The sequence below is a fragment of the Tachysurus fulvidraco genome, chromosome 10 (assembly GCF_022655615.1).
Source record: "Tachysurus fulvidraco isolate hzauxx_2018 chromosome 10, HZAU_PFXX_2.0, whole genome shotgun sequence".
NCBI classification, from domain to species: domain Eukaryota; kingdom Metazoa; phylum Chordata; class Actinopteri; order Siluriformes; family Bagridae; genus Tachysurus; species Tachysurus fulvidraco.
The window spans coordinates 2,154,324-2,165,799 of record NC_062527.1 but is presented as its reverse complement, the minus strand read 5'-3'; the positions used below and the strand labels follow the sequence as shown (position 1 = coordinate 2,165,799).

The 11,476-nt window shown below is 40.1% G+C and overlaps 2 protein-coding genes and 1 non-coding gene across 4 annotated transcripts; 1 reads left to right on the top strand and 2 right to left on the bottom strand.

Annotated features, from left to right (window-relative positions):
- Window positions 1-797: 797 nt before the first annotated feature.
- On the bottom strand, window positions 798-871 carry trnat-agu. Its single transcript has one exon. It is a non-coding gene; the product is annotated as a tRNA-Thr (tRNA).
- Window positions 872-2,061: 1,190 nt separating this feature from the next.
- Window positions 2,062-4,776, bottom strand: LOC113639185 (chymotrypsin A-like). The gene is made up of 7 exons (XM_027140910.2): window positions 4,625-4,776; window positions 4,309-4,412; window positions 3,741-3,820; window positions 3,416-3,494; window positions 3,055-3,235; window positions 2,755-2,888; window positions 2,062-2,293 (listed from the first exon to the last, which is right to left on the bottom strand). Exons 1-7 carry the CDS (start codon window positions 4,674-4,676, stop codon window positions 2,132-2,134), a joined length of 792 nt encoding a protein of 263 aa, XP_026996711.1. The 5' UTR covers window positions 4,677-4,776; the 3' UTR covers window positions 2,062-2,131.
- Window positions 4,777-5,181: 405 nt separating this feature from the next.
- On the top strand, window positions 5,182-11,446 carry ccdc34 (coiled-coil domain containing 34). Of its 2 annotated transcripts, none has more exons than XM_027140909.2 (7): window positions 5,182-5,326; window positions 7,444-7,710; window positions 7,814-7,934; window positions 8,075-8,182; window positions 10,175-10,333; window positions 10,453-10,582; window positions 11,213-11,446. In XM_027140909.2, exons 2-7 carry the CDS (start codon window positions 7,451-7,453, stop codon window positions 11,413-11,415), a joined length of 981 nt encoding a protein of 326 aa, XP_026996710.1. In that variant the 5' UTR covers window positions 5,182-5,326; window positions 7,444-7,450; the 3' UTR covers window positions 11,416-11,446. The 2 variants fall into 2 exon arrangements, with proteins under 2 accessions (XP_026996710.1, XP_026996709.1); XM_027140908.2 differs by lacking the exon at window positions 5,182-5,326 and adding an exon at window positions 5,913-6,069.
- Window positions 11,447-11,476: the final 30 nt, after the last annotated feature.

The window sequence follows — 11,476 nt, the reverse complement described above, 5'->3', positions numbered from 1 at the left end:
GGGTTAGAGGAGTGAGAGGGTTAGAGGAGTGAGAGGGTTTTTCTAGAGGAGTGAGAGGGTCAGAGGAGTGAGAGGGTTCCTCTAGAGGAGTGAGAGGGTCAGAGGAGTGAGAGGGTTAGAGGAGTGAGACATCAAGTTGTGTCTTTTGGGAACTGGTCTCCTACAACTCCATGTAGAGCAGCTTGATCGGTTTAAGGTTGTTGATTTGGCAGAACATTTCATTCCTGACCTGCCTGCTTCATTTAAATATGTCCTGTGTAACTTTGGGTATGTTTGTGGTCAGTAAAAACAGTTGGGACATTTCAGGAAACAGGCAACGTGTCCCTAAACCGTTATTGTATATATTCTTGCAGAGCCACTGAACTTTGTTTTACTTTTTTGTTTTGTTTTGTTTTGTTTTGTTTTTAAACAGATGTTCTGATTAAGTGTGTAATAAGTGAAGGATAAGTGATATCAAACTGCACTGCGGAAATCAAGCACTGTCAGTTACTTTAAGCTGTAATCTTTTCAACATGCTCATTTTACCTATGCACACCTGTGTAGTTGATGTAGAGTTTTTAATGTCTTGAAACTGTAAATTATTTGTATAGTTTATTTCCAGAGGACGAGATACTTCCATGTTTACCCGTCTGTCTGTTTTTGTAAAAGATTAAATGGTTTAACAGTCCTGGTAATGAATAAAGCATAATTAATACTAATTTCTCTTGACTGCTGATTATTTCGTGTCATTATACAGGATGTGGGGAGTTCGATATCTCTCTCATTACTGTAATAAGTCTCATAACGTTGTTCTTAAAAGGCACCGCTGGGATTCGAACCCAGGATCTCCTGTTTACTAGACAGGCGCTTTAACCAACTAAGCCACGGCGCCACTAGAATCCGGGCCAAAAATACTCTCCTTTACTTTACACGGGTATAAAACGTTATCGTTATTGTATCGCGTTTTCGTACTTGATTACAGATGGACAGCTAGAGAGAGAGAGAGAGAGAGAGAGAGAGAGAGGAGAAATAAATAAATAAATATATGTTTAGAGATGTTCTAACCAGTAGGTGGCGTTACAGAGTTTATTTTTTAATTAGTTTCTGTTCGGTTTAGTGACTGATTCAATGCTATTGTGGAGTTTAATACCATTAACATAAACCTTTATTTTACACATCTGATTAACAGGTTCAAAGCTGGGCCTGTTCTTCTTCCTTTCTTTTTCTTTCTTTTTCTTTCCTTTTTCCTTTCTTTTTTCGTTTTCTTTTTAATTCCTTCCTTTCTTTTTTCTTTTTTCTATCTTTTTTCTTCCTTCCTTTCTTTTTCTTTCTTTTTTCTTCCTTCCTTTCTTTTTTCTATCTTTTTTCTTTCTTCCTTCCTTTCTTTTTCCTTTCTTTTTTCTTTTTTTCTCTTTTTCTTCCTTCCTTCCTTTTTTCTTTCTCTTTCTTTTTCTTCCTTCATTTCTTTTTTCTTCCTGCCTTTATTTTTTCTTTCTTTTTTCTTCCTTCATTTCTTTTTTTTCCCTCCTGCTTCCTTCCTTTTTTCTTTTTTCTTTCTTTTTTCTTCCTTTCTTTCTTTCTTTCTTTCTTTCTTTCTTTCTTTCTTTCTTTCTTTCTTTCTTTCTTTCTTTCTTTCTTATTCCAAATGAATTTCTTATTACTGAGTAATTCTACAACTTTTTTAGTTATACACTAATTATAAGGCAATAATTAAACACAACGAGCCTTTTATTTATTTTATTTGTATCTTTAGTTGATTATTTGTATATTATTTTATTTCTGTTCTCAGTCCCATTTTAGTCCCATTTATATTTATTTTTAAAATACTTCTTTACTTTTTTTTGCCACGTTTTCTCATTAATTAAAAAGTGGGACTGAAAAATTAAAAAAAATCATAAAAATTTAAATTTATTCTGATCACATGAACATAAAGTTTCTTTTAGGTTGTTTTTGTTTGTTTAAGACATCAGTTTGGGTTTTTTTTTTTTATAAGAAATACTCTGTTGAACAATATCTCCTTCACGTGCATGTTGGATATGTTTAAACTAAAATGGTTTTGCTGACAAGACAAGAAACAATTGATGATGTGCAATAAAATGATCTTTATTTCTCAGGTAGAAATAGAGAATAGGATCAAGCCATCATGGAGGATTTAGTTGGAGGCGACATTCTGATCGATCCAGGAGCGAAGCTGACTGACCCGAGCGTACACTCCGGGTGAGGAGGTAGAGCAGGTGCCACTGCCCCATGAGACAATACCAGTCAGGGTCCAAACTCCAGATTTCTGGCACACCAGTGGGCCACCAGAGTCACCCTGAAAGAAGAAAGGAAAAAAATTAATACATTTGATTTATGATTATTGATATTTATTATCTTATATCTATATCTGGAAACCTGTGAAGTTGATATGTGACTATATATCTATAAATTGAATTGACATGAATAATCTAAACAAAGTTAAAAATCAAATGTAACTTTTCTGGGGAAAAAATAGATTTAAAACCTAATAAATTTATTTCAGTTGTAGTTCACATTCATAGAAATGTTAAGTCTTTGTATTAAAACAATATTAAATAATTTTAATTTTATTATTATTAGTAGTAGAAGTATATAATAATAATAATAATAATAATAATAATAATAATAATAATAATAATAATAATAATAATAAATATACTGACTTGACAATAATTCATCTTAAAAGGTACAAAAAAGCTAAAAAATCTTTAATCTGATATATTGTTACTGAGAATTTTTAATGATGATTAGCTTTACCATGCAGGAGGAAGCACCAGCGGCTCCAGCGCAGACCATCAGGTCAGTAATTTTATTGCCCCAGTAACGCTGGCAATCGGTGTTAGTCAGCAGTGGCAGAGCAGCCTGCTGCAGGAGAGCAGGAGTGTTTGCAGCTGAAAGAGGGCAAAAGTGTTGACATTATTACTTCATTGTAATGATTTCACAACATGTGGAATAATAATTTTTTTTTAAACCAAGTCTATAAAAAAGCTTGCTGTTTCACTTAATATAGCTAAAGCCTAGTATAGTTTGAGAAACTCATCACAAGCTTTGTATTACCATTGTATCTGGTCAAGCCCCAGCCACTTGTGACACACTTCATGCCACCTGGGAAGTTGTCACTGGTCTCGGCCAGACACACAGGGGACACACGGGCGTTGAGCTGAGCAGGAGAGGCCAGTTTGACCAGAGCAACATCATTGTTGATGGTGAATGGATTGTATTTGGGGTGCCTGATGGACTGTGTTGGAGAAAAATGGATATAAAGAGAATACTTTTTAATTTCTTATTATCTTACCGGTTAATCTAAACCAGAAAATATTTTCTGATCAAAGCATCAGCAAAATCACAACTTACTATACAGTACCGTAATTAATGTCTGACTATATGAGCTCGGTCATTTTCTAGACATAATACAAACCTTTTCAACTTTCATAACCTGAACGTTTTCTGCATTAGAGTCGCGGTCATGTTCTCCGAGGATCACGCGGTGAGAGGTCCTGCAAACCGAAAATTACACTTAGTGTCATGACATTTATGTCATTTTCCAAAAATTAAGATTTAGTTGTCTTTCATTCAGAAAGAAAAAAGCTAGCTATAGTGAACACATTCTTACATTAAACGTTACATAGAATTTACATTTATTGATTTGGGCATCATGTTATGTTTTATACAAATTGTTAGAACAGTTCTCTTAGAAAGCTAAAGGGAGAACAAAGCCCCGAAATTCAGATTTCTGTCCCTACCTGACATTGCAGTGAGCAGCGGTTACCACCCAGTACTCACTGATCAGGGAACCACCACAGAAATGGAAGCCGGTGCTGTCCTGAGAAAAGAACAGCAAGAACATTTATTGTGGCTGCATTCATTCATTCATTTTCTACCGCTTATCCGAACTTCTCGGGTCACGTGGAGCCTGTGCATCGAGGCATCAGGCATCGAGGCAGGATACACCCTGGACGGAGTGCCAACCCATCGCAGGGCACACACACACACTCTCATTCACTCACACACTCTCACACTACGGACAATTTTTCCAGAGATGCCAATCAACCTACCATGCATGTCTTTGGACCAGGGGAGGAAACCGGAGTACCCGGAGGAAACCGCCGAGGCACGGGGAAAGCATGCAAACTCCACACACACAAGGCGGAGGTGGGAATCGAACCCCCAACCCTGGAGGTGTGAAGCGAGCATGCTAACCACTAAGCCACCGTGCCCCCCGGCTGCATTCAGATTACGTATTTATACCTGTATTCTAAAAGGGAGTACAGCATGGCAGAACTCAGACGAGACTGGAGGAGGAACACTCACCTGCAGGGACACTTGCCAGGGCCATGAGTGGGGCACAGCCTCCTCGCCGTTCACAATCCTGGCATATCCAGTGACCACAGGAGAAATGGCTGGAACACCACAACCTTAAAATAACAATGAACGAATGAATGTAAAGTAATATTTCCATCTGGCGTTATGATCTGAAACTCATGAAATATCTTCAAGGCTCTGGCCTTACTAGAAAAGAAAAACATTCACGTTCAAGAGAGTGCCCGATTAAGATAATAGCCTTAGTTTTATTCTTGAACACAAGTACTCTGTAAATATTATTAGAGCTATACGCAAAGTTACGTACCGTATGTTGCGCCAATGAAGGCAAGGCAAGAGAGAATCCAAAGGAGAGCCATGATTTCACACTGCCGTAGCTACAGAGAGTGAGGTTTTTATAGTGCTGCTGTGGCCTTGGAGTCATCATATCTTGTTCAATCGTTCCAGAATAACTCCAACTTCACCTGTCCATGTAGAGATATCAGTATAGTTTTTCCCATGACAGTAAGTGAAATGTTCCTTCAAATTTTGCAATAAAAGCATGAAATAAATTGAAGGATTTGTAGTTATTTATCGGTTTAATATTGTGCTGTAAGAACAATCACTCATCACTTCACCCCCATATGTTACACACAGTATTGATGATAGCACTACACACACATATCGTACTGTATATTGTGTACTGATGTACACTACTGTATTTTTGTACTACTATCACACTCAATATACACTGCTATCCTGTCTCTGTATATTGTGGTGTTTATTAAAGATTTCAGTCTGTAAGTTAAATGTACAGTTTTGTTCTTTTATGTCTGTATTTGTAAGGGTCACTGACGGCTGGTACCAAGTTCCTTGTGTGTGTAAAAACTTTCTTTGTCAGTAAACCTGATAAAATTCTGATTCTGATCGATTGACTGATTGCTCTAATATTTCTAGAATGTTCTTCAAGCGTTTAATAAGCAAGTTTCTCTGTAACATGTAGGAGATGTCGAACACGTGACTGTGTAAGGTAAGCAAATTTCTCAAATTATAAATCTGTGTGTGTGTGTGTGTGTGTGTGTGTGTGGGTTTGTGTGTGAGTGTGTGTGTATGTGTTCATGTGCGTGTGTGTGTGTGTGTGTGTGTGTGTGTGTGTGTGTGTGTTTAGCTGAATAGCATTTTCAGCACAATCTCTGAGAAATATCTTGATTTCACCACCAGGTTGTTCAGAGATTACACAAGCATGAGCTGGCCTTGTTCATGGTCAGACTGATAATAAGCTACATGAAGGGAATGAGTTGTCTTTATCTCCATGTGTTCTGCCTTATACTATGATTATAGAATATATCACATAAGGCTGATTTATATAAAAACACAGCTAACATTAAAAAGACAGATTATAGTACAGTCAGGTGTGATTTCTGTATCAGATCTCTCTATTGTTTAATAGAATTCTTCTTGTAATTTAACGGTTAATCGACATAATAATACAATTTTCGATCCTTAGATATGACCCTTTTTAACCCCACACACGTCTCTCATCATCAACCTTCTGCATCCACTGACGCTTTGTTTCTATGAGCACGGCTTCATGGTGGCGTGCCTGGCTACACTCAGGGAGCCAATCACGATCCTCGGACACATGATTGACGTTTGTACGGTGCAATCTCCACGTAGAGGGGCGGGACATTTCCAAGTAGTCTATAATACAAACACACTTACACACAAACAGAGTGAAATTAATTTATTGTCGTCGATTTGCTCCACAAACTGGTGAGTTATTAATGCTGTCAAATGTTAGAACTTCACTTTAGTTACATTTATAATCATATAATGTCATAGCTTTCGGTAGGTTGTCTAACATCATGTTAGCTTGGACGTTAGCTATAGCAGAAGCTAACAAGCTAGTTAGCTAGCTAGAGCTAATTTAAGTCCAGTTTGTTGTTGTTATAAGCTTATAATATAATAAGAGTCTGTTGTTAGATGGATATCTAGACGTGCAGTCATTTACTTCTTGGCTTGGTAAACAAAGAGAGCTAAAGAAATGAGTTGTGTTTAATACACTTTATACACAGCATTACACTTTTCGATATTATGTTCGCTTTAATTGTGTTCCGAAAGTGGTTTTATCTGTCCCACACAATTATCTGGGATTTAAATGATCTTATAACAGTGTTCAGAATCGGACAGTGGTGGTCCATTGGGTCAGTGAGGGTCCATTGGGTCAGTGAGGGTCCATTGGGTCAGTGAGGGTCTATTGGGTCAGTGAGGGTCCATTGGGTCGCTGAGGGTCCATTGTGTCAGTGATGGTCCATTGGGTCAGTGACGGTCAGTGAGGGTCCGTTGGGTCAGTGAGGGTCCGTTGGGTCAGTGAGGGTCCATTGGGTCGGTGATGGTCCATTGGGTCAGTGAGGGTCCGTTGGGTCAGTGACGGTCCATTGGGTCAGTGAGGGTCCGTTGGGTCAGTGACGGTCCATTGGGTCAGTGAGGGTCCTTTGGGTCAGCGAGGGTCCATTGGGTCAGTGAGGGTCCATGACTTGATGTATATATCATGTTTATAGCACACATCCTTCTGTAAATTTTACTTTATAGTAATAGCCATCTGTATATATATTCATCTGTACATTATGTTCATAGTACATACACATCTGTAAATTACTGTTTATAGTACATTGACAACATTTAGCAGACTCCCTTATCCAGAGCGACTTACATTTGATCTTTTTTCCTTTTTTTTATACAACTGAGCAATTGAGGGTTAAGGGCCTCGCTCAGGGGCCCAGCAGTGGCAGTTTGGTGGACGTAGGAATCGAACTCGCAATTCCGATTGGTAGCCCGACACCTTAAACCCTAGTCTACCACATCCCACGTAATATAGGCCATATATTTGTTACAGCACACATCCTTCTGTAAATTTCAGTTTATAGCAATAGCCATCTGTATATTATGTCCATAGTACACACACATCTGTAAATTACTCCTATATTACCATTTTATTTAATTTATTTAACTCTTGTAAACACTGTACATTTCGTTGCCTTGTACAGTACTTGTACATGTGTAATGACAATAAAGTTTAATCTAATCTAATCTAATGTAGAGGAGGATGGCTACTGAACTTGCTATCAATTTTTCTTGTCCTGCCAGATTTGGGATGTCAGCCCTTCAGTCTGCCTCATCCAAAAGTTTCACCTCGACTCCACTCAAAAGCAAATCCATTATCCCAAGGAGCATCCCGAGAAGCCGGAGTGTGGAATCGAGCGGCGACTCGACCTACTCACTGCTGTCCCCCATTTACCACAATAGCTTTGAATTATCAGATGACGAAGAGAAAGATGCTCTGAAACAGTGTCAGCCACCTGATCACCCGTCTCTCACGGCACATGAAGATACATTACCCAACGATCCTAACAGGTATTCTCTTAAATGACAGGCGCACATTTTATTTGTCAGATTTATATTAGAATGTCAATAATTGGTCAGAATTTGTATGCAATACGATGGGTCTTTTTTCCAGGAACGAGTCCCCTCATGCAGGTGATACCGCCACAGGAAAGCTGAATCTGAGCGCATGGGAGCAGTGGCTTGTGGGTAAAGCCAAAGACGAGCGGATGAAAATACATCAAAAATCCCTGCAGGTTAATTTTACTACAGTGCTGTGAGCATTCAGTAGTGAAGAGAGACTTTGATTAAATGTTGAAATGTAGTATTTGTGCAGCGTATATTGTTGTTCTACTCTAGAACAAAATGATAAAACCGTGTAAACTACAAATTTCAGCAACAAGCTTTGAAAGAAAAGAAGAAACGAGAGGAAACGGAACAAGAAAGAAAAAAAACAGTCAGTGAGTGTAAAATCCAAGAGTGGCTTCAAATAAAAAGGAGACAGGTACCTCTAATTTCTTTTTACATTTTTTTCTGAAATGTGTGGAAGTAAGGGAGGGCACGGTGGCTTAGTATGGGGTCAGAATTGTATCGTTATTCTGAATAAATACACTATGATCCACAAATAAATATAAAGAGTTTCACAAATATTTTTACAAATTTCACAAAAAGAAAGAAATTCACAAATAAATAAAATGGGATTTGCAAATAAAAAAAATGTTTATAAATTGTATTTATTTGCGAATTGCTTCCTGCTCATTTGTGAATTGCGTTTTGTGCATTTGTGGATTTGAAACATTTCTAACGTCAAGACGTGCACAAGAATCCACAAATAGGTGGACTCCGCCCACCGTCTACTCCAGCCAATCGGACAACGGTCTCGTGGCGCTGACCAATCGTGGCACGGTCTACCTCAAACCAATCCCGTTCTGATTTGCTCGCACTATCACAGTGTAATATGTACTGCATATTTATTTGTGGATCATAGTGTATTTATTCAGAATAACGAAACAATTCTGACCCCATACTTAGCGGTTAGCACGTTCGCCTCACACCTCCAGGGTCGGGGGTTCGATTCCCACCTCCGCCTTGTGTGTGTGGAGTTTGCATGTTCTCCCAGTGCCTCGGGGGTTTCCTCCGGGTACTCCGGTTTCCTCCCTGGTGCAAAGACATGCATGGTAGGTTGATTGGTATGTGTGTAAGTGAATGAGAGTGTGTGAGAGTGTGTGTGCCCTGTGATGGGTTGGCACTCCGTCCAGGGTGTGTCCTGCCTCGATGCCCGATGACGCCTGAGATAGGCACAGGCTCCCCGTGACCCGAGAAGTTGGGATAAGCGAGTGAGTGAGAGAGTGAGAGAGTGTAGAAGTGACATATTAGACATGTAGAAACATGATCGGCAGCGAGTTGGTTGATGTGAGGCAGCTGACCGAACTTCAACACCTTTTATTCCTCTCATGCAACATAACAGTTGATTTTTTTTTTGTTTGTTTTATTAAGCAGAGTGAGTGTCCTTGAGTGTCTTTCACACAAGGTCACAAACTTTACTCTAAACCTGTGATCTGAGCTGCTGTAACTCAACAGCACTGTGAGAGGTCTAAAGTAAAAGGGTGTAAAACCACATTGTGACAGTGCGTTGCAGTTCAGTAACGTGATGGTGTGCATTGTGGAAATGTTTGTGTTTGGTTCTTTCAGCATCTAATGCACTTGCACCATTTTGAACACCAGAGGTCCCAAATACACTAGGAGCACTTTATTTAACACTACACAAGGACCACACCTACATTCATTCATTCATTCATTCATTTATTCATTTTCTACCGCTTATCCGAACTTCTCGGGTCACGGGGAGCCTGTGCCTATCTCAGGCGTCATCGGGCATCGAGGCAGGATACACCCTGGACGGAGTGCCAACCCATCACAGGGCACACACACACTCTCATTCACTCACACACTCACACACTACGGGCAATTTTCGAGAGATGCCAATCAACCTACCATGCATGTCTTTGGACCGGGGGAGGAAACCGGAGTACCCGGAGGAAACCCCCGAGGCACGAGGAGAACATGCAAACTCCACACACACAAGGTGGAGGTGTGAATCGAACCCCTGACCCTGGAGGTGTGAGGCAAACGTGCTAACCACTAAGCCAACGTGTGTCCCCCCCCCCCCCCCCATCTACATATTCATGCAAAATCTAATCAGCCGATCACGTGGCCGAAGTGCAGAGTATAAAATCACGCCAGCGGTTTTAATGTGACCGCCTATTTGAGTATTTCTGCGTCCCTTCATGACCACAGTTCACTCATCCCTGGAGCTCTGTTTTCTGCTCCAGATGTTTTAGTTCGATCATTTTCCTGTCCTGTACATGAGCGCGCTCTCAGACTGATGTAAAAAATAATATTAAGGGTGTATTCTGGTCAAATATATTCACCTACATAAATATATATAATATATATATAATAAATTCATATCACCAACCAATTTTATCTTCGCCAGGAGAAACAGGAAAAGCTTTCCCGGGAGTCCCAGAAAACAAATATAATGCTTCAAGAAGAACAGAAAAGGTTGGAGGTAGAAAAAAAAGCCCGAGAAAAATATCAAGCGTGGCTTCATAAAAAAAAGCATGAGGAAAAGGAAAGGAAATTGAAAGAGCAAGTATGTTCATATAGGAATTTAAATTTATTCAAGTAAATGATGACCTGTTCTCGGTTTGTTTGTGTGTTTGTTTGTTTATTTATTTATTTGTTCGTTCATTTCTTTATTTTGACAAACAGGAAGAAATAGCTAGAAGAGAAAAGGAGGAGCGAGAACGTAAAGAGAAAGCAGACCAGAAGTTTACAGAGTGGCTTAAAGACATAAAGGACAAAGAGAAACATAAACGTGAGGCGTCAGCATGTTCGGCTGGTAAGTGGGAAGATCGCCTCTTAAAACCAAGACGCACATTTTCATTGATACAGTTATCACTCGCCACTTCGCGGTTCAAGTTTCGCCGCCTCGGCGCATCGCTGAATTTTCTAAAATATCCATCGAAAAATACAAATAAAAACCAGGATGCCAGACAAAGAGAGAAACTCTCTCAGAGGCTTTGTACACACCCACGGGCACTCAGACGAGGCACGTGATTGGTTCCCGGCGCGAGATCCGAGCTGATTGGCTGCGCATCATCGCATCCTCTCCCAGCTTCTTTCCTTGTCGTATCTCGCCGCTCTCGTTCACGCCGTCGACCGTTTCTCGCGTATCGTGTTCGAGATTAACTTTTCGTTAAGCCCTTACGATGCCTCCTAAGCGCCGTGCCCCTGCGAAAGATTCCTCTAATGAGCCCAAGAGGAAGAGGAAGATGATGACCATCAGTGAAAAGGTCAAACTTACTGTAGGGCCAATCCTACTTCACAGATTTTCACCTATCGCGAGGGGTTCCGGTCCCCATTAACCGCCATAAACGAGGGATCGCTGTACTGAAGTGGATCGTTTATACCTTTAGATATTAGAGTTCACTCATGTAACTACTCTTTTCCTTCGTTTTCTGCTTTTCAGGTGGCTTTGACAATCTAAACTATCCAGCTCCCAGTTTTGTAAACCCTGTCCCATGGAAGCCCGTCCACGTTCCGCAGCGCGACCAAACACCCAGGAAGAAGTCGGGACGCAGGAACCAGCCGGGTCCACCGAAATATCGCTCAACTCCATGCCTCACTTACACACCAAAAGACACCATCAGCTTCGCATCCAGAAGACTGTGATACTCTCAGGATTAAACATGTACACTACAAACAGGATTTGTTCTTATTCACGATGATGCTC